We start from the raw sequence: 23,516 nt of genomic DNA on the forward strand, positions 1-23,516 counted from the left end.
TTAGTAAAAGGAGAACAGATGTGGGCAAGTCCTTGACAGAATAAACTCTGATTTTGAGGGGAGTTGTAAGGTGGAGAGAGAGGCTGTGAGGAGAGCTTTTCTGGCAAGTAGAGGTAATATAAAATGATGCTGACAGTGATATGACAGTGCTATTCTGTCAAAACCCCTAAATGTTTGTGTCTGGTCCAGTGTCTTCAGATGAAATGTTTAAAGTAGACATTAAACCATTGTCAGTTAATTTGATTTTAGTTGGCATTGAAGGGAAGGATCTTAGGTCTTCCAAAAGCCTGAGAAGGACCAGGTGGCAGTCAGAGAGGAGGCAGTATGTGCAGTGTCAGGAATCTGTGCACTCACAGTAACTGGTACAAACCCTGGCTGCAATAAAAGACATTAATAAACAGCCTCTGTTCTCCCCTCTTATCACAAGAGAGAAACACAATCAATTTCTGCAATGTGCTGAGCATGCTCATCTCCCATTGACTTTAACATAAATTTCAAGTGCTAATACCTCACGGAGCTGTTGCCAAAATGTACTGCAATATCTTCTTTTTCTCACACCTCTCTGGATAGACAGTTGCCTTATTAATTCAAGTTCTTTTAAAAACCTCAGATCTTGTCTCAGCTTGTGAAGCACACTAAGGCTGGAGGCAGCTGTGATGCTCATGTGGATGTTCCACAATGGCACAGCCACTTGGCAGTTGTATGATTCAAATTGTGCCCTGTATCGAGCAATGTTAATGGATGGGCCTGTGGACTCATTAGACAGCAGCCCAACACATGCCACTTCTTGTGTAAATCTGTTTCTGTTACAAGCCAGGCTTTGGGAATCTATCACTATGTGAGGAGGCAGAATTCCTCATTTGTTCTCAGCATAGTGGGCTGTGTGTGTGAGAAACCAGCTAACCAAGCTTCAAATGGAAGCCAAATGAGCCTTCCCTGCAGTTTCACAGCTGTGTCCCCAATGGCAGCTTTGAGCTGCCAGCATGGTGAACCCTCCTTCATTTCTGTGACCACGAAGAAACAGAATATTACAGAACCTGGAGTCAAAACTTGCTAGGATTAATTTTCTTTTGTCCCTAGGGAAGAGAAATGGCTAATTTTAAAGCCAGAGCAGAGTAACGTAACAGCATTTTTCAAATTAGTACTTACTGCCTAAGTAATAATGACTAGCAGTGCCTTTTCCATTTTCCCTTTCCTCTTGAAGAGATAAGGAAACCTCTGCCTTTTGTTAAAAGGGAGGTAGGAAGACACAGAATAAGTGATTATTTACCAATGTGCTGAGGTGGGGAGAATGTGTTTGTGGGGGTTGTATTTAACTTCACATTAACACTGCCCAGTAGAGCCCATACTGGTAGTCACAGGCAGGGAGGTGGCTGCTTGCCTTCACAGTTTGTGACCCATCATATCACTGGGATGCATCCAGCCCCTGGCAAACCAATTATCCCAGTCATGTTCATCAGTTTGCTCAGCCTCTCCTTAGTGGCTGTCCATAAGACAGAAATAATACAAAATTTCTAAGAGCATATCTGCTTCTAATTCTCAGACATCATTTGAAGCTCCAGTTCAGAAGATTACAAATGTCTGCATGTTTGCATACTCAGAACTTTGTGTGCTGCTTGCTTGGGGAGGGTGTGTGTACACATGTGCACACATATGCTCTTAGCTAATAATTGTAGTTCTGTTCAAACATCTGATATAATTTAGGGATAGTAATGACTTTGAAATGATGATGGTTTTATAACTCAATGAAGATGTTTTTAACTAAGGGCCTCAAGTGGGCTGCAAACAGCTGTAAAACACCCACTCTTTAACAACTGCTGCACTAAATAACAGCGTGGTCATGTATGTACTCTCCTTAATGAATGATAGAACACAGGAGCAGGCTGTAATTGTTGTTCTTTTTGTTCCTTTTCTCCTACAGACCATCCACGTTGCCATTGTTTGTGCAGGGTACAATGCCAGTCGGGATGTTGTCACACTTGTCAAGTCTGTCTTATTTCACAGGTAAAGGGACCTTTCTTTTCTTGTATATTTTATATCTGATTACAGCTAATTAAGCTCTTTTCACATTTACTCTTACTGCCAAAGAAAGTCAGATTCCCTTCCCTGGTTGCTTTTTCTTTGGAAGGAATAAAGTATGAAATTTAAGACCACCACAAATATATTCACCTGTGTGAAGATTTCTACAGGGAATTAGAGTGATCAGAGATTCACCTGCTACCTCTGTTGCATGGTGGGAATAGGGACAGTGTCTATCTGTACTGTAAAGCATCTGCACACTCCTGAATGCTGTAAAATGATGATAATAGTAGTAGCAGCATTGTATTACTTTGGCCTATTTCTGGTATCAGTTTATGGCACAGGTGTAGATGATAAATTCACACTGGTTACTTGACTATCCCAACTTTCAATTTGACATTTGTTTTTGAAGTAAACCTGTTATTATAGTCAGTATATGCTACTTCATTAAAGTCAGATTGTTTATTCTGGCTTTGGAATAGCTACTTGCAGCCCTTCAGGTTTGACAACCTGGTTTTAGCACATGGAGCACAGTTAGATTCCAAACTTGAGAGGCATAAATGTACAATGAAGACAAAATAACCAATTCCCTTAATAAACAACAGCTCTATAAAAAGAGAAATAACTTAAACTGTGTGTAGGCATATGTGTATATCCCTTGTCCAGTTTAGAAATGTCTCTCAGAGATGTTTTCTTACAATGTTAAACAAAGAGAATTAAAATAAGGAAGTGATCAGACTGTTTGATTCAAACAGGACAAATAGTCTAATAAAATATGCCTAGAGCATAAAGAGCTTACTAAGGAGGTAGTTTCAATATGATGCTTTATTTGAAAGGTGATTTGATGCCAGGGTGGATGACTCTTGTTCATGTCATGTACTAATGGCTTCTTATAGCTAACATGAGTTGAGCATTCCCATCCCTTTGTGTTTGCCTCCAGTCTTCTGCTGGAACACTCTTAACAATCACTCCCTTACAATGGTTTCAGTACACCATTTTTGGCAAGCTTCATAAAATAATAGAAATGCTCACCTTGTACAATATGGAAAAAGACTCAATAAATACTGTTTAATCTCCAAAACGTAAGAGCAACTTTCAGTATCAACACGTAGCCTTTGTGAGGCTTTTGAGAATTAGCATGTTCATGTTAGATGAGGGCTAGGAGCACAAAAACAATGCTAAAATAAACATAACAGAAGCAAAACAACAGTAAAAATCTGTATCATTCTCTGTGTAGAATTTTTTTACTTTTAAAATTCTGTTAAATTTTAAAACTCTATTTCTGATTAGAGGTTTAAATTATTCAGTGTAAACTGGCTTTATATTGCAAGGATGTGGGGAGGTTTTGTCTATTTTGCTTGTTTCCAAGGGATTTCTTGGAAAACTGCATTTTTATGGTCACATGAATTATCCTAGTGGTGAGCTTCTCCCTGTTTTTTTCTCCTAGTACTTGCATCCATTTTGAGAAGACTTTAATCTGTGTTTCCAAATGTCCTGTAAATCATAGGAACCTCACAGCTCAAAGGCTTAAACAGCCTCTTTTTTGTGTTACTTGAAGGAAATGTCCCTATTTTACATAAGCCACTCATCTGTGCAATTAGCAAATGTATGAACAAGTCTACCATATCATTATTAAATAATAATTGCTTAAAATATGAAACCAAAGCAAAGGGAATTAACATTGGTCTTTCTAAGTCTGGTAGATTCTGCCCTTGTCAAGAATGTATTTATAGTGTGCTCCTCTTAAAGGTTATTTGTCTGGCTCAGCAAAGGTGATCAAGATAAAGTTCAGTATAGCTAATGAAAATTTAGTACAGTTAGTTACATTCAGGATAACCTATCTCCCTTGTTTGCTCAATACATACTTAAAGACAAATCTAAGTTTGTTCCTGCCTCGAGTAGCTTTTTTCACTAGGCATGAAATTGTTCTCTAGAAAGGGAAGATATTCTCAAAAAAGAGACAGAGCTTCTTACAGACATTTTGTCCTTATCTTCTAGAAAACACAGGCTTCTTAAGCATCATTTGATGCTATGACTACATGGCCATGCCTCAGTATCACTTCTTACTTGTGTCTTTATCTTTGGAGTGCCAGTTGTGAAGAAGACTGGAGAACAAACAACAAAGGAACAACAAACTCAGCTGAAAATTGATTTAGAACAAAGACTCCTTGCATTGGTTGCCATGTGCAGTGTTATCTTGGAGACTAGTGTGCCCTTCAGGAAAGATGATGATGATGGTGATGATGATGGGAAAGAAGACTTCTTTTAGTTGCTAGGATCTATTTAATTCTAGGAATGAAGGATGGTGACAGGTCATGATTCTGCATTAGAAGGTGTGAGTTAGGAGATCTGGAAGTGATTGTTTGGGGTAGTGAATGCTTCATGACATCAGCAGCAAGTTCACCATCTGACTTGAGGGTCATCAGTGAAAACAGGCATGGAGAAGTCTCTTCTAACCTCTAAATGTGCACAAGGCATTTCCAATAAGCCAAGTAAAACAGGCATTTGAACGGACTATGTGTTTCCTGTGGAGACGTTTTCTTAAAAAATTTAAGATCCTAATCTCTAAAGTTAGGCTATTGGTTCTTCATTTGTAGGATCACCATATTCAATCTCAAGTAGTTTTGCAAGAACAGAACAAACATGCCTCCAAACATATTGTCAAAGAGATTTTTTTTTTTCTTGAACATCCCCTGAAAACAATGTACTGATAAAGCAGCTGGCCCCTCAAAGCCACCAGGCTTATTATCCTCAGCTGTCCTCCTGCACCTCACTTGGTGTTTCTGTGAACTCTGATTTCAGTGACTCTGTCAGGAATTCATGGACATCATGTGCTTTTATTACCAATTCCATCTAGTTTAGTAATTAAATCATGTCATAGCTGCACATTTTGATACAAAATGAGATCCCTAAAATCCCTAATGCTATAGGAAATCCCTACTTCTCTAATAGAAAAGCTCTGAGAAAAGGAGGGTGTGTCTGTCTAATCCCAGAGTGCATTAACATATTTGCTATGCCCCCAACTTGGAGCTGGAGTGCTAGATAGAGACACAAAACAGCAGGAGTGCTGGGTCATTAAGGATAAAAGCTACAGGAGTTTCTATAGATGGAGTGTGCTGTCTCTTCTCTCCTGCATGAATGTACAGCAAATCCTGCATATTGGATATTTCAGCTCTCCCTAGGTCTAAAAAAGCAAGTTTCTGATTCTAGTCATACCGTATATATCATGGGACTTAGACACGCTACTTGTTCAGACCATTTGAGAAGCTCTATCTGTCTGCAGGTTCCAGAGAGTGGGAAGAGGAGAGGAAAAGGGTAGTGTGGTTGATTCCACAAAAGAACACCACAGTTCAGAAATGTGTTTCATTCCCAGTGCTAACAGAGTTTGATTCCAGTTTTGTCTCTAGAAAACGTATGCTGCAGCCACAAAATCCCAGCAGCTTTTAACACCCAGTTTGACATAACTGACAGTCTGTTCTCAGGAGGAGACTCAGCAGAGCTGGGATAGTGCAGGGTTTGCAGCCTGATAAATATGCACTGGCAGTGCTGCACAGAGGGAGGTTTGTAGAATGAGTACTTAGTCCTAGTCTGCAACTTTCCTGCTTTCCTCTCCTGTGCATCTAGTTCTCAAGTATGACAGATTTTATAGATCCATTGCAGAGCTAAAAAAGCTGTCTCTTAGCCAGGTTAACACAGGCCAAGCTCATATCACTGTGTCCTAAGCACAACTTAACTTTAGTTTTCCAAAACCAAAACACTCAACATTAAAAACTAAATATATTGGGTCAAATGAGCAAAATGAAAGGCAAAATAGTATCCGAAAAGCACCTGAATTTCTTTTGCAGAGCTGAGGCAGTTTCCTGTGCCTGACAACTCTCCTTGTATCTTTTTCAACTACTGGTCCAAGTTACATTGGTAATTTTCTATATTTTATTCCATTTCTGAAAACTGTAAAGCTTAGAGCACCCCAGGAACAGCCCACAACGTATAGTTTCATACTGCAAAGGTCATTTATGTCTCTGCTCAGGTAAGTCTTAACTTTAGTAAGAGCTAGAATGGTTTTTAATGGGCTCTTATCTTTTCTGAGGACATGCTAAACACTTATTTTTCATTTAGGAGCAAAGACCAAAATTACACAGGTATAACACGTTGGCAGTTAGGTCAACCTGACTATCTGTGAAAAATTAATTTCTCTTATGCCAGCCAATATTGGCTTGGGGCTTTTTTTCTGATTTTTTTCACTTCCCCACAAACTAAGTTCCTCTTCTTCAGAGAAGTCACTGCACTTGCTTGTTTTTAGCAGTAAACTCCATCTATGTTACATCAGTTGTGGTGTAGTAATGGGGTTGGAGGATGTAAGGAATGTAAACAAAACCAGTCAACTAGACAAATGCTTTTTTAATATGAAGTGACCTCTTTGCTTTAAGAAGGCTGTTTCTAACCTTAAAGTTAAGCATATGTCTAAGCATTTTTAAGATCAGGATGTGAAACTGTGATCCACATCACGGTATGAATAATGAACTTTTTCACTTAGAACAAGTAGAATGAGGCAAACCAAATTAAAATCTAAATTAAATTAAAAGGATGACATGTAATTTCCAAGTAAGAGTCACAAGTCAACACTAGCTGAGAATTAAAGCTTATGTAATCTAATGGCTCTATTCCATGGAGACTACTTTGCTTTAATGGAGTTAATTTGAGAATTTAAAACCTCTGTCGCTGTTTCCAACTTTTCTAACATGTTAGTCTATTTTGTGGGAGGTTCTTCTGACAAAAACCACAAAGCATGAAGTGCTTTCTCTGAACCATGTAGATGCATCAATAATGTACACTTCTTTATGTATTTTCCAGCTGTTTTAACAATAGAGGCTTCATGGAGAAAGCAATGTTAAAAAAAATCTGCCCATGAAATCTCTTATTACTTCTTAAAGAACTTCTGTAAGTTAGCACAAAGCAAGAAAATCCATGAACTATTCAGCAAGTGCGTATTTAGGCTCTCTTCAATAGTTGGGGGAGCATCTTAATCAATACTTTTTGTGATGGGAAATGAAAAATCGGAATGATTTTCACATTAAAATTCTCCACATATGAGAGAGGGATTGTTATACAGGCGCTAGGAAAAAAAAATTTCTCAAGCTGCCTTTTATAATTTCTGTTTGAAGTTCTTGTAACCATTTGTTACAGATATAAAAGGTATTACCTTGTTGTGCTTCCCTTAATAAAGTATAGGTTTTGGAAATAAACCCCCTGGGCTACTGACCTTTTTGTATTCTTAGAAAATAAAATTCCTCTGTTGCAGAAAGAGAACTGTGCAGCCAAGCAGCTGCTTTTTGAATTACTAACAATTGAGCTATGGAATAGTACAGAAGGGAAGACTGAGCTTTGGTTCACTACTCCCTCTTTCAATTGTAGAGTTTTTTTATTTAACTCTGTGGAAGCAGCTATTGGAAAAGAAAAAGCCACAAATGCTTGAGCAAGCAGATCATAACTCTGATGAAGGATACAAAGTTTGGAAACTCAAAAATAAGACACAATGATTAAAAAAATGATAGAGAAATGAGCACCTTGAAATAGACTCCTAAATTCATGACCTGACTTTTTAAATTACTGACTTCTTTTCATTTTACTAACTTTCTAGGACCTCAGCAATTCTGAAAATGAGAGCATTCATTCAGGCTCCTATATTTAGGTCTAAGAGCCTATATTTTAAGCATCCATGCTTGAAAACCTTGGCCAGAATCTCTCTTCATTCACTTTTGAGGAAAGTAATTTAGGAAAATAAATGTGTGCTCTTCACATATGGCTTACTTTGTCAGATACTGTTCTGATCTTAAGATAAGTGGAAATAATTTAATATATGAAGATTTGCAGTTTTTCTAGAGTGCTTAAAACCTTGAATTTCCACTTGATGGGAAATAGCCATATTTTGAAATTCCATTCTTGCAAGTTAAGATATTACTATAGTATTAGTGTTTTTCATGTAGCAGAAACTGTGAAAAGTTGTAGTTGGTAAAAATTCAGATGTTGAAATTCTTTGAGGTAAATGAGGTTAAGTATTTTTGAACCTTGTGAGAAATTCTCTGGCTGTTTCCGTACCTGCGTCTGTCGTGAGGAGTCTGGAAGACCTGGCACTTAGGGTTCAAGGGTTGCCTGTGCAGAAACCCAGTACACTAGAAATCTTTATTTCCAAAAGCAGTAATCTGCATGAATGCTGTGAATTTTCCAGAACCTGTTAGTGTTGTAAGATACGTTTCTCACAATTGTCATATATTGGCCTGTATTATTCCATAGGTGCATGTCATAGAATTATAGAATCAACCAGGTTGGAAAACCCCTCCAAGATCATCAAGTCCAACTATACCAGAGTTACTAGACCATGGCACTAAGTGCCACATCCAGTCTCATCTTGAAACCCTCCAGGGACGGTGAATCCACCACCTCCCTGGGCAGCCCATTCCAATGCCTGATTACTCTCTCTGTAAAAAATCTCTTCCCAATATCTAACCTAAACCTCCCCTGGCAGAGCTTGAGTCTGTGCCCTCTTGTCCTGCTGCTGGTTGCCTGGGAGAAGAGACCAACCCCCACCTGACTACAACCTCCTTTCAGAGAGTTGTAGAGGGTGATAAGGTCTCCCCTGAGCCTCCTCTTCTCCAGGCTAAACAATTCCAACTCCCTCAGCCTCTCCTCATGGCACTTGTGCTTGAGTCCCTTCACCAGTCTCATTGCTCTTCTCTGGACCTGCTCCAGCACTGCAATATTCCTCTTGAACTGAGAGGCCCAGTCACAAACTACAGTATAGTAATTTCCAGCAGTACAAGATACAAGGAGCCTCTATCATGTGTGGTTTTTTAGCTGTCTTGATGTGCCCAGTGGAAAGTGAATTATATGGGATAATATGCATGTTGAAAATGTACAAAATGCACAGCTGTGCTTTGAGTTCATTGGAGAAGTTGCAGTCAAAGGGACACCACCTTCCATGTGGAGTGAGAGAAGAATAGGCTTATGCTGGTTGTCACTTTCTCCAAGACTTGATTCCAGGTTCCCTTCAACCTAACAAGTGGGTTGCACTGAACTCATTAGGCTTAGGGAATTGGAAAGAACCTATTGGGCAATCTCATTAACCATAGTTTTTCCCCGAGATTGCAGGAAACCACTTTTAATAACTTGATCTGCCTTCACAGCAAAAAGGAGTTGGGTTTTCCTTTTACCACAACATCATATTTTTGCAGTTTCATGCTACTCAATTTCCACTAGGACACTCCTGTGTCTTCAGCTGCTCGTTGAATTTCTTCAAAGGCCATGCCACCCCTCCTTGTTTCCCAAGTGAGGTACTCTCAAGCCTACCTTGGAAGACTCTGGTATCTCCCCCTGCCTTACCCAAAATTTTAAAACCGTGTCTTCTAGATGCCTGTGAAGAATAGCTCTCCACATGACTATCCCTCATAGGAGCAGTGCAGTTTCATTTCAGTTTTATAAATCTCATATCCCAAAATGTCTCTGTCCTGGAAGAAGACCAGTCTGAAGGAAAGGATAGCTTTCACTGATACCAAATGGTACAGCAAAACATTCAAGTCTAATGAAGTACAGCTTTCAGTGGAATCCTTCACAATATCCTGACTGTCACCCCTGATTCTTAGTCAGTGATTCTATTGTGTTGCTGAGTTGGCATCCCTTTCACATATCTCTCAAGAAAGATTTCTCATCTTACAGAATTCCTTCTGTATTTTTTACAATGGATCTTGGTTGGTCTTTAAGCTTCTAAACTTGTTTCATCATCACTTTGAAGCAAGCCATATCTTTTAGGCTCTGCATATTGCAGACACCAGAAGAGGTGAAAGATGTCATCTGTGTGTATGCTAGTACTGTTAACCTTCAGAAGGTCTTCCAGCTTTGAGTCTGTGCTCTGTTGGCTTCTAGCACCATGCTAAACCTCACATTTTATAGAGCTAAAATCTAGTCTGGAGTGAAATTTTCTGTGGCTGATGCACATTTAGTTGTGGATGTCATCAGGTCACTATACTGTTTTGGGGATATATTTTTGTAAGTGATAATCTCCTGCTTTGCCTCTGACACATACTTTCCTTCCAGCTGAATCTTTACCATGAGGCTAACAACTTGAAAGAGATTTCTATGTGGGAGTACAACTACTCCTTTTTTCTTTTTCCCAGTAGGAGATGAACTGAAGAAAATGTCACCCACTTTTACACATTTAAGTTTCATACACTCTGGGTCATTCAGATAAGTATAAACTGCTACTGAACATCTGAGTGTCTTTGTGTCAGATCTTTTCTTTTCAACTTGTGTGTTTCATCTTGATATATTTTGTATCAATTCCATTTAACTAAATGATGGTTCGAAAGAAGACGTAACGTTCTTGTTTTAGACTGATTTTTTAGTCTCCTTATTCTACTTTGCAATATATAGATAAATAACCCTGGGGAAAAAAGTAAAAGAAATTACTGAGGAAAATCAGCTGGGAAACAGTCCTACCAGAATCCAGACTCAGCCCCTGATAAGCAGTTGTGGAATGTGTATGTTGACATTAAACATCTATTTGTCTTGAGATACTGCTCTGCCTGTGCTCAAAGCCACTGGTGTTATACTTTGTTTCTCTTGGCCTTGTCTGCTAATGAGATGTATTTCCTGATCACTTCTATTTCCCGATTTTTTCCTGGCAAGGTGCCTGCTTACTGCGGAATCTGCATGAGCCAGGATGTCCTCTTCTACTCTCCTGCTGGGCTAGTGAAGCAGATGTAATTGCTGTGATCCCTTTAGCTTGGTAATGGGACATTCAGCAGCTGGCAGCTTACGCCTTTCCCTCTCCCCTCCTCCCTCCAGAGCAAGCTGGAGACTGAAAAACCTTTTTCTTTTTGGAAAGCATGTTGTGGCTTAGTGTTTTGGATATTGTTAAATGCAGATCAGCTGTGGGTTTATTCTGCCATCATGATTATCTCATATATAAGGCTTCCATCCAGCCCTTTTCTGTTTTTCCTGTAAGCACATAATGGGATCCACAGTGTCCTTGAAGCCAACACAGTAGCTTCACTGGCAGTCCTGGGTGTTGGTTGGATTTCCCCCTCAGTTTCCCCTCAGTTCAGGAAGGATACTGAGGTGCTGGAGCAGGTCCAGAGAAGAGCAGTGAGACTGGTGAAGGGACTCAAGCACAAGTGCCATGAGGAGAGGCTGAGGGAGCTAGGGGTGTTCAGCCTGGAGAAGAGGAGGCTCAGGGGAGACCTTATCACCCTCTACAACTCCCTGAGAAGAGGTTGTAGTCAGGTGGGGGTTGGTCTCTTCTCCCAGGCAACCAGCAGCAGGACAAGAGGGCACAGACTCAAACTCTGCCAGGGGAGGTTTAGGTTAGATACCAGGAAGAGTTTTTTTATGGAGTGAGTGATCAGGCATTGGAATGGGCACTTAGTGCCATGGTCTAGTGACCACAGTAGGGTTGGACTCGATGATCTTGGAGGTGTTTTCCAACCCAGGTGATTCTATGATTCTATGATCTTAGGTGCATTATTTCTAACACTGCAGAATCCAGCCATACATTGCTTCTCACTGCAATCTCCTGTTTCTGCTGATGGGTCTGTTACACTATGAACCATTACATGCATTTTTACATTTTCTTGTGGACTTTGTTCAGTGGGAAGCAGCATTACTCATCAAAGCAAGAAGACAAACATTAAAGAGGAAGGCACATATTGCTCATTAATGTAGAAAATGGAGAAAAAATAACCTTCATCTTTTGGGTTAAGGCCAAAAGTGTAATGGAACTAACATAGATGTCCTCACTTCTTGTACACAGAAGATTGCAGTAGCATCAGTCTTCTTCCACTTTAATCAACATCTGAAACCAAATGCTTCTCTTTTTTGATGAAAAGTATCACTTAACAAGTACGCCCATTTAGCTTTATAAATTTCATAGAAATGACACTCTACTATTCCACCCTAGGGATCAAAGAATGGTTGAGCCAATGCTGAAGTCTACATAGACCATGTGTCTTCTTAGTGGCTTTTGCAAACTCTGTCCTTCTCTCCTGACAGGGAAAGATGCTAAGCTAGGGCTAAACATAGAAGACTGCAATTCATGACTTGCTTCCTCTGGCAGGTTTTCCTACTCCTATCACAGAAGTTAAGATCAAATATTTGTTGCTTACTCTCCCTCAAAGACAGAAGGCGGCTGAGGGATTTAATCAAGGTATTTGGAATGTCCAAGTTCAAATTACTATAGGAAAATCCATACACTTTGTTACACCTTGCCACTCTTGCTGATATTGGCTTCACTCATCTCTTGTTTTGAAGCTTTACAACTATTCCAAGTCCTGCAACTACAGAGGTGAACCCAAATCTGGTGCTTTGAAGTGAAATGTTTTCTTTCTTCCTGCCCTTCTTTAACCATAACTCCCTCTTAGGAGCAAGGATGAGGGGAGATTTACAATCTCCATTCTCTTCACCGTGCCAGTAGGTAGCTAGAAGGCACTCACCTGAAACACCTCATTTTCTGTTCTTGTAGGACAGATTTTCATTCCCCAAGAGTGTTTTGTAGAAGAGATCTATGCAAACTCAATGGTCCCAGAATTTCACCTCATTCAAATGATTATTTTTAACCTTCCCTTCCACCCCCACTTCTCCACAGACAACTGCTATTACCACAAAGATAAACTACCAGGTTGACATAGAAACTGAAAGCAATCTCGTTCACAGCTCAAGTCCCCAAAGGGGAATTGACTTGGCCTTCTTTTAAGGAGCCAGTAGAAGGGTCAATATCCTTAACTGTTATAATCACATTCCACCGAAGTCAAAGGATCTATATTTGTTTACAACCAGCCAGGAACTGATCGAGGATTTCTAGCATTGTCATGTGTATTCAAATTGTAAGTGTTGCAGCATTTTGGCCATGGATCGTTTGGCCAGGACTGTACATTTTAAGCTTGAGATCTTAGACCCAGATAAAGCTTTGTACATTCTGATGTTGTCTTTTAACAACAGGAATTAGGAAAAACCTTTGAACTAATGCATTTTTCTCCCTTCTCATATCAGGCGAAACCCACTCCACTTTCACCTCATCGCAGATGCAATTGCCAAACAGATCCTGGCAACTCTGTTCCAGACATGGATGGTCCCTGCTGTGCGCATAGACTTCTATGATGCAGATGAGCTTAAGGTAAAGAAAGACATACACAGCTGTTAGTCAAATACTTCTGATTTCATGCCATCCCTTTTTCATTCACCTCTCTTGACTGGTAATTTGAAGGGGATCTACTGGCTAAAACAGTCTCCACTAGTACAACTAATTCTAACTCACACAATTGTAACCCCAGTTACACTTAAGTTGAAGATACTAAATGTTTTAAATCAGTGCAGTTTCTCTGATAATGGAATATATTGTTTAGCAGCTTGGAATTTTACCTGTTATCAAGAGGATTCCTGTTGTCCAATTTGAATTGTATCTGACCACATTATTTTTTGCTAAGGATACTTCTTCCTAGTAGCAATGGTGGAATCTTAAGTATCTTGTTCAATAAGCCCAAATCTGTTATTGGAAACATTCAATTTCCCTGCATTCCATAAGCATGGGTGTGTAACACCATACATACACACACTCTGACAAGGTATCAGTACTACAGTCTGAAATAGCTTTCCTCATCTGGATGCCCTTTCAAAAGGAATGAATATGAAGGGAGTTCCAAGGGTGAAAAATTTGCTTATTCAAAGCATAAAGTAATTATCTTTACATAGCTGCAAGGTCCAAATTAAAACACAGAGGCACAGAATTGATTTTGAGCTGCATGAGTTTTACCTGTGAAGGCAGAGTGATGTATTCAGATTTTTGCATTTGGAGTTGGTGGCAGTAATTTGTATGACTTATCAGACTGTTCTGAATAGCACCCTGAAACAAGGAAAGAACTAAATTTAGCAAGTTGCTCTACTAAGTAAGAGGTAAATTCAAACCACACCATGTTGTAGCACAGAATTGATTTTGAGCTGCATGAGTTTTACCTGTGAAGGCAGAGTGATGTATTCAGATTTTTGCATTTGGAGTTGGTGGCAGTAATTTGTATGACTTATCAGACTGTTCTGAATAGCACCCTGAAACAAGGAAAGAACTAAATTTAGCAAGTTGCTCTACTAAGTAAGAGGTAAATTCAAACCACACCATGTTGTAGAATCCTGAGATCTACTATGTAAGGGGTAAATTCAAACCACACCATGTTGTAGAATCCTGAGTACAAAAAGTTTTAGAAAGAGATGGAAAAGTGAGAAAATGATCCTCAAGAAAAATACTTGGTTTCTAGCTAGCTTTATTTTTATTGGTTCTTCTATATGAAGCTCTAAGCTGATATTAACCTCATTAGCCAGAGATCTCCCTTCTGTTCTTTATAGATTCATAGCAAGAAGGAGGTTTGTTCTTGTAAATCTTGTCCATGTCTGTGTTACATGTGCTTTTCTGCAAATTGAAGGGTTTTTAATTAGCCTCTCAGCTGGGGAAGACAGACCTCTTAGTATTTCCCTTCTGGTCATTTGGGTATGGTCCAATCTAGTTAAGTAAATAATAACCAAGAGAGTGATCCCCAGCTTACTGATTTATAGGCAAAACACTGCAGATACGAGACTAGAAAGCAATTTCTTGTTCTGTCCCTCCCTCTTCACTCAACCTTAATTTTTATATGACTGGTGGCCTAAATCAACACTAGACTGTCTTGTGTATCACCCATAGGCTTTAAGTTGAGGACCACTTTCTTACTGGGTGCAGGTATCTTTCCAGGTTTGCTATTCTTGTTCAGAGCTCATCATACTGCATTCCAAGCAAATTCCCTGATTTCAGTAGCCAAAAAATGCTGTATATAGTACTCAGCATAGGTGAATGTGCCAGACACTGCCAAAAGAGAGCAAAGAGTTGTAAATATAAACGGTGTCTGAAAAAGCTGGGTATGATGCTGGCTCATATCCAGATCCTTCTGCAAGTTTTAGCAAAGACAGGGGAGCTGTTTACAGACAGCTGTAGGAGCTCATCTCACTTGTTTCCTACATAGCCTCTAGAGGGGATTTAATGATTGGTTTGGGTTCATGTATTTCACCTGTACTCTCGGGAACTACATTATGCTGCCTGGTGTTAGCAAAACATAGAGCTGATGCTGAAATATTTACTACAAAGTCTGTCTTTCTCTAAAGTGATCTATGAACCCAGTGTTACAGTTTATACTATGTTTCAGTTTAGATGATCCTTCCATAGTCCAGTGTTACAGTTTATACTGTTTCAGTTTAGATGATCCTTCCATAGTTCTTTTTTAAACCTGTAATCAATACCAATTCCTGTCATTTAAAAGGTTTTAGGCTGAACAATGGCCTGAGAATTTTCTGCTTAGCTTTCATTCACCAATGTTCAAGTATTTTGGAATACATTTTAGCTGCTACAGAAAACATTTCGTTTCATGTTTGTTTTTTTCCCATTGGATATGTATGAGCTTCTAGCCTCTTCCTTCCAATGCAGCAGGAGCTGGCCTGTTAGCTTAAGCCCTTGAGTCCTGGGTAAAGTCTTGCTTCTGCTCCTGCTTCTGTTTCTGCTCCTGCTCAAACACTGGAAGGGAGCACATAATATTAGATCCTTCATAAATAGTATGGATGCTTTTTTGTTTGCAAGCAGCTATTTAGAATTCAAGCAACAGTTTCCACTAGCCTATTAATTTTTTACAAGGCAGAATTTGGAGATTAAAATATTTGGCAATGTTTCTTAACATACCCCGCAGTTCTGAAAATAAGTGCTGTTTAGCTTAGAAAAACCAGTGTCCTGAAGAAAGGTGTAGAAAATCGGGCTCAGCTGTAGCTGTTGTTTTCTCTCAGGTTTCAGAGGAAAACTGAATGCTTTGTTGCAAGAAAGGGAAGGCAACATGCCACCAATTATCTCAGAATTTCTAGGGCCACAAAAGCAACATATCTACTTTGCTGCTGTGAATTAAGCATGTTGCTTTTAAAATTTAGAGAAGACTAATTTTTTCCTTTTGCAAGGTGACAGAGATGTTGATGTTCATGTTGCACCACAAAGAGCCTGTGTTCATTCTTTCCCTGGCAGCAGGTGCTGCCAAACTTACAGCAGCCTGCTTGGAAGAGTGGTGGAGCACTGGCCAGAATGGCCAGAGAAAGTTGCATCTTTGCTTGAGGCACATGATAGAGGATGAGGCAGAGAAGGAGTAGACTTGACTGTAGAGCTGAGCCAAGATAACTGCATTTCCAGGAAAAGGCTCAGACAGTGGAGATGGGAACTTACTGGATATATTTCTTTAAACCATTTAGTGTGATGATTTTAAAATCCAGTTCTACTGAGATGCTTGTAACGTTCCCCAACGTAACTTGACCTGTTTTCTTATTGCCTTGCCAATAACCACAAGGAAGAAGCTCTTCCTCAACTTAGAAGCTGTTCAGATTTCCCATTAACTTAACTTCCTGCATGCAGTTAGTAATCACCAATAAGCATCCTTGAAAGTGTAAGCAGCTGCTAATGGTGCTAGTAATTGAACTATTCCATAGCTGCAGACTTCATTCTTGTTCTACTCAGTATGGCTCACACATAACTCTTCCAAATTTATGTGGTCACATATGGCTGTGACTACAAACAAGAAAGTTACTTGGGAATGTAAATTCACTTTTATATGATCACTTTTGTCATGTTATTCAGCTTTGGTCTCAGTGCAGTGGATGTATCTATCATAGCACTGCATCCTACAAAACAACTGGAAACTGAAAATGGTCTTCTTTGAACATTAAACAAAAGAAAAAATATGTCTGTGAGACACTGATCTAAAAGACCTACTACAGTTGTGTCTTGCCAATATCAGGCTGCAGGATATTATGTTTTTTTTCAGTTCAGTCTTACATGCAGAAACTCCAGAACAAACTATTGAGGATGTGTAGCATGAGCACTTGACTTCTACACTTCATTTTTCAGCATGGAATCTCGTGTCAGTTCATTCACAAGGAGGTACAGGCATTAAACCCATTGCGATCTGCACTGGCCCAGAGCAGAAGGAACAGCTGATAAAGCAGTAATGTATGTGTGATGGGTGGAATACAGATGAAGTGTGCTTGTTTTCCCAGATGTTGTCTGACAGACTGATGACAACATCAGGTGAGCTGAGGGAAGCAGAAGGTAGAATGAGCAGTTGCCTGCACTGAGGGTTGCAGAAGGTAGAATGAGCAGTTGCCTGCTCTGCTTTGAGCAGAGTTTATTTGATGGCTCAAATAAACATAGTCTCTTCATCACTGATACAGCAGAAAAGCCATCTCCTTTAAATAGCTTAGCCCATGAATGTGCTGCAACTCGTCTACGAACTTAAAGGCATGGTGAATAAGTTGTTATAGTAGATGAGCATTTGACCTGAAAGTGGAATGTGAAAAGTTCCATTCTTTTTGGCTGTATGGACAATATTCCAACTTTTACTGTTCCCAGAAACAATAGTCCACAAATCTGACTGCATTAGATGATTTCATATCAGAAATGTTGCTGTAGTGTGCACACTCGGTCCAAATCAGTGGTCTGATCCAGAGAGCAGAACCAAGCTGGGATAATGTGTACCACTTAACTTTAGGCATTTACTTAAGCATGGGATGAATCACTTCATAGCCATCTCCATCTGAACTGTGAAGGCAGTTCCCTAGGTCAGATGTTGACACCATTTGGACAGATGGACAGGCAAGGGCTCTGAGATTTAAGCAGAAAAAAAGTTTACTTCTTTAATTATAATTATAGAGTAGCTGGGTCTCAGGGATGTGCCTCTGTATGCTTAAATTCCCAGAGTGCTTCAGGAACTCCCAGGCATGTTGTCTGCATAGATGAGATAAAGGGCAGCTTTGAGACAGCAGACCAAGTGGAAACTCGGTGATTGATTGAACTGCTGGCCATCTGCAGAAGAAGAATTTGACAGATGGTTACAGGAGCTGTCCCAGTGGGAATTTCAGAGAGTTCTTGTGATTTCCCAGGCAGACCCTGCTGTGCCTAGAGCAATTTGTATGCTTAAGCATGTCGATTAACATCCTGGGTGGAGAATCTGGTTGTCCCAGATATTCACAGACAGTTCCCACTGCAAAGTTAATCAATTGTACAAAGGTAAGACAATCAATAGAAACAGTTCCTACATGTGTAGAAATGATCATGTAGGACAGTCTTTTGTACGTACTTAAGACAATTAGGAAATGTTTTATACATAGCTTAAAGCAATCTATAGTGATGCATTTTGCGTGGGATGCAGTGGTCATGTAGAACCACAGGTCAGCTGGATAACAAAAATAGGGTAGAAACATGTTTTAGAGGGTCTCACCCAATCCAACTAAGATAATCCTGCAAGAACCCTTACCATGGAGACTCCCTTTATCATCCAGACAGCAACCAAGTGTCCTGCCTGGCACATTGTATTGTCCATGCAAGAGTTAACCTAAGTCAATATCCCAGTAATGTTAGCTGGTTTAAGGTATGCTGTTTGTAAGTGTCTTTGCAGTAAATTGCACCAAAAGCAAATCAAATGCTGTAAAATCTCTTGCTATTAGCAGAAGCTTTTCCAATGAATGATAGAGTTGTCAGGGCTGTGTGTCTTGTGCATTGCCATATATGAATTTAGGAACCAAGGTCAAGCAAATACTTCTAACAGAATGGCAAATACCACCTGCTGAGCATGGGAGGAAGGAACCTGATTGGCATCTGGGAAGATGTGACAGTGTATTTGATGAATAGATTATTAGTTTAGTGTTTTTTACATCAGCTGCATAGGGTGATGATGGCAGTGCTGATCAAGCCTTGCACAACAAAACTGGCCACCATTCTCCTGCATTCACCATCCTCATGGTCAAGCAGTTCCACTGGATGTTGCAGTCATCCATAACAATTCATCTCACAGTAATAGTGACTGGCCCTAACTATCACAGATTGTAAATTAGACTACATTTGCATTGCACTGCATGCAGATTATATATTGTTCAAGGACAGTGCATGACTGTTTATCTGTTAAGTAGTTCACTGCATGCCTCAGAGGCAAACACACGAAGTTATAAAACAGAAGTACATTACTTTCCTTCCTTTCTTTTCCACTTCATATGCAACATCTAATTGCTATTAATGCAATACAGAATGAGGAAACACAACATCTGTTTATGTTTACATTCATTTACATGGTGGTAAGTATTCAATTAAAGTGTTTCTACAGCACTGAGGTTTTGGTCAAATGCTGTCACGTGTTGTGGTGGGCTTGGAATGCTCCTGCATTTCACCAGCCTCTTGTTATTCCATAAACTGGCCTACTGCACCTGTCAGAGTAATAATAGGCTGTTTCTCCCTGTCCTTTCACTTTAGATTTTTTTTGAAATATGCAGATGTAAGATTTTGAAAACCAAAGTCTATAATCTTAGCTTCATTTTACAGTTTCAGATGTACAGATGTACGAATCATTTATAACTCGCATGGCTTAGTTTTAGACTTACATTTCCATGTCATAATTGAGATTTTTGTGTGTTTGCTAATGGACATGTTGAATACTACAGACGTGAAGCTTCAGGTGATAAAACATGCTTGAGGTTGTGACCCAATGCTACCATATTAAGAACAGGGTCTTTTATTGATAGTTTTCAGTACACATGACTGGACATTAACAGACCAGGTTTTGTAAGCCAAGATATTTTCCTTCAGACTGCTTGGGAGGAAATGAGTATCCACCAAGAAACAGATAGCAATTCAGACTCCCTAGCACAGTGGAATCTTTGTGAAGTGGTCAGAATCTATCTGTGCAGACTGGGTAGCCTGAGCAGTACTTCCTCTGCCCTCCCAGTCCCTCTTCTGCACAAAAAACAGCCATGCAACATTGCAAACTATTATTTAGATGCGTTTTCTCTTGTTATTCAGGCCTAGAATATGAAGAAAAGTAATTTTGACATCAAACTGGGTCTCAAATTTCTGCCTGTTCTAAACGGGTGGTCAGGACCTAAGTGCTGTGACACTCAGTGTGGCTGGTCAGAAATGGGTCATGATAATGGGAGTCATAGTGCCATTTCTGACTTCCAGCAGTTGTCATCTGCTTAGTGACATCTACCTTTCATGAGCAGCCTCACCTCTGGATTTGTATTTGGAGGGAGGCAAGATACGAAATACGGAATAGGTTTTCGCAAATGTTTATGTAATTTCTCTCTGGATTTACAAAGCCTATCAGTTAATTTGAGACTTTATCACCATAAGCATATAGTATACTGGGATGAAGCCCAGTGTGAAGGGACCTGGGAGTTTGGAGAGACAGGAAGCTGAGCATGAGCCAGCAGTGTGCTCAGATGGCCAAGAAGGCCAATGGCATCCTGACCTGGATCAGGAACAGCATGGTCAGCAGGACCAGGGAAGTGATTCTTCCCCTGGAATCAGCACTGGTGTGGCCACACCTTGAATCTTGTGCTCAGTGCTGGGTCCCTCAGTTCAGGAGGGATATTGAAGTGCTGGAGCAGGTCCAGAGAAGAGCAATGAGGCTGGTGAAGGGACTCAAGCACAAGTGCTATGAGGAGAGGCTGAGGGAGTTGGAATTGTTTAGCCTGGAGAAGAGGAGGCTCAGGGGAGACCTTCTCACCCTCTACAACTCCCTGAAAGGAGGTTGGAGTCAGGTGGGGGTTGGTCCCTTCTCCCAGGCAACCAGCAGGAGGACAAGAGGGCACAGACTCAAGCTCTGCCAGGGGAGGTTTAGGTTGGATATTAGGAAGAGATTTTTTACAGAGAGAGTGCTCAGGCATTGGAATGGGCTGCCCTGGGAGGTGGTGGATTCACCGTCCCTGGAGGTTTTCAAGCTGAGACTGGATGTGGCACTTGGTGCCATGGTCTAGTAACCACGGTAGGGTTGGACTTGATGATCTTGGAGGCCTTTTCTAACCTGGCTGATTCTATGATTCTGTGAATATTTCCTGAGCATCTTTCAAGGGTCCCAGTCTGCCCACTGTGTTATGTTGTGCAGTTCTTCTATTGCTGTTCCAAAAAACACCCTCATGCCTGGCTTTGTAAACCCCTTGTACTTTCCTACTGTTGCTGGTGTTTTGAAAAAACGTTAGAGTTCTTTGTTATGGGTGCACATGGTGTGATTATGAGGGATATCCTGTACAGGGCCTAGATGATCCTCATGGTTCCCTTCCAACTCGGCTTATACTGTGATTCTGTAATTCTGTTGATTTTATAACTTCTCTCTAATTGTTGTGGGTTTCTCTGTGGCTCCACCTTTTTCTTGGTTCCAGGCAAAAGCAGTACTGTTACTCTGTACTACCTCCACCAGGAAGCCAGGGTAGTTGCTCTTTGTAACATATGGGAAGTGAAGAATAAGGAGCCAAATCCCTTCCACTTACATCACCCACGTTTGTATCATAGTAGCTGACTGTGACATTTCAATAGCAAAGGATTTCTGTTTGGCGTTCAGCTTCTTAAACATTGCTCATTGCAGCAACATGTGCTGCACCTCCAGGGAAGGCATTTTTAGCAGAGAATGAGAAAAAGATGAATAACTGCACATGAGATTTTTCAAAAATTATTCCATTTGGCAAAAATTAAAACTTGAGCCCTGGAAAAAAAAAGAAAAAAACACCAAAATAGACACAGTGTCTCAAAACAACTACTGCAACTATTGTTTGTGCTAACCATCCCCAGTACAGCAACTGCTTTCTCAGAACATTATCATCCATCCATGAGAAATGAAAGCATTTTGCTGTCCTGACCTCGGATGTGTAGAAATTGTTTTAACACTTTGATGTGCATGAGGGGTATAGGTTGGATAGCCCCTGTATTTGCTGGGGAGAGTTAATGGTCATTCTGTGCTCCTGCACAATTTATTTTCTTGGCACTAACAGATAAAAAGCTGGGAAGACATATAAGGACTAGATTTAAGATGGTCTTAGATCTTAGCAGCTTTTCACTTGCTCACAAGGGCACCTCCCTGTCAAAGGGCATTCGATTACTGATACAAGAACAGGAGTGACTGTTCAAGGCATTCCTAGTCAGGATCAGTATTGGTGTGAGCGTCGTACCAAAATGTTTGATGATCTTTGGTTTAGGTTTACAAAGAACTGAAGTATATGTATTTCCACATGTGATTGATAAGCCAAAAAATGAAAGCAGGCTGAAAAGACTCCAAGAATACCCTTGATTCACCACCATGGAGCTGGAATTGTCAGAATTCATCACTTGTATAGTACTTGGCATTGACTTGTTTCTGAGAAACAACTGAAATTCGGGGTAGTGTTGCACAACAGTTCAGATGTGAGCTCCTTCCCATGGAGCAGTCCAGCAGGCGGTGTAGGCACAAAGTATTCTGAAGGACTAGGGCTGAAACAGTCATTCTTGTGCTGAAAAATGTTCCTCTTACCTCTGTGACACTTTTTCACAGCACTAGAAATGACAAGCCATGCTGTGTGTCTGATGTAGCACAAGCACCTCGTGAAGTCACTCTTCTCATAGGTCTTCTGAAACCAGCTCAGGGTAAGGGTGTTCAGACTGATTTCGAGTTTGAGTACTTGCATCAAAGGGGAGATATATATTAAGGTTATTAATGAGATGCTACTGATGGTACCTCTTCTTGAGTACCTGGTATGAGAACATCTGAATTTCTAAATTGTGAAATTTCATTTCTCTTAGTGGAGTTAATCACTTTTCCGATCAAACTGACATAATCCTGCAAAAGTTTCATTCTCTGAGCTGAAGCTGATGGTGTCTAGGTCTCACCCTTTCAGCAACAAAGATGAAAACTGAGCAGTGTTTTGATCCCCTGAGCAGTGTTTCGATACTCCTTCATTACATCAGGTTTGGCCCCTTTCACAGCTGAATGGATCCCACAGATTTTGGCTGACACAGATGAAAGCCTTGATAAAATAGTTCCATCTGTATTGTTTTGATCAGCCATTTAGGACCTGTATTCACCTGTCTATCTAATTACATTTTCATCTGAGGGTCCTGAAGGTGAAACTTCAAGATTATATGGAATTAGGGGGACACTGGTGGTCTTAGTCCTCACAGCAGAAGTTTCAAGAAGTATAAGACGTATGTGTCTTCTTCACAGACACTTCCCTCAAACACTACTCATGCAAATTCACTGTCATCTGAAGTATTTGATGATATTTACCCAGAACCTAGGCAATAAGCTAGAATGGTGTCATGAACTTAGCATTCATTATTTCTTGTTTTGAAGGAGCCCAAATTTCCCAATAATGTACTTATTTTCTGCAGATTGTTCCTCTAGTTAGTGCTGTATTGTTTGAGAGACAACTTAGCTCTTGCTAGTAACAAAGAAAAAGATCACTTCCCCCCACCCCCTATGGCATTCACAGCTTCTTATACTTGGTTATTGTTAGTTTTGCTTGTTCATAGTTGTAATACATTTTATCCTTTATTATCCTTTTTTATTCCAGATGTATTCCTGGAGCTTTTTAGTCCCCAGGAGTTTTGATCTCTTATAATACTTACCATTGGAAGAAAGAACACTGCTTCATGAAATTTTTGTTCTCTT

The 23,516-nt window shown here is 40.1% G+C and overlaps 1 protein-coding gene across 1 annotated transcript in view; it reads left to right on the forward strand.

Annotated features, from left to right (window-relative positions):
• LOC103809702 (glycosyltransferase-like protein LARGE1) overlaps positions 1 to 23,516 on the forward strand; it is a gene marked incomplete at its 3' end in the record, with an annotated part of 139,196 nt that overhangs the window by 59,850 nt on the left and 55,830 nt on the right. The window contains exons 3-4 of the mRNA XM_009082559.1: positions 1,922 to 2,004; positions 13,057 to 13,180. Coding sequence (XP_009080807.1) covers positions 1,922 to 2,004; positions 13,057 to 13,180 — 207 coding nt within the window. The remainder of the gene's footprint in view (positions 1 to 1,921; positions 2,005 to 13,056; positions 13,181 to 23,516) is intronic.

Source organism: Acanthisitta chloris, unplaced genomic scaffold, assembly GCF_000695815.1.
Source record: "Acanthisitta chloris isolate BGI_N310 unplaced genomic scaffold, ASM69581v1 scaffold11089, whole genome shotgun sequence".
Taxonomy (NCBI): Eukaryota; Metazoa; Chordata; class Aves; order Passeriformes; family Acanthisittidae; genus Acanthisitta; species Acanthisitta chloris.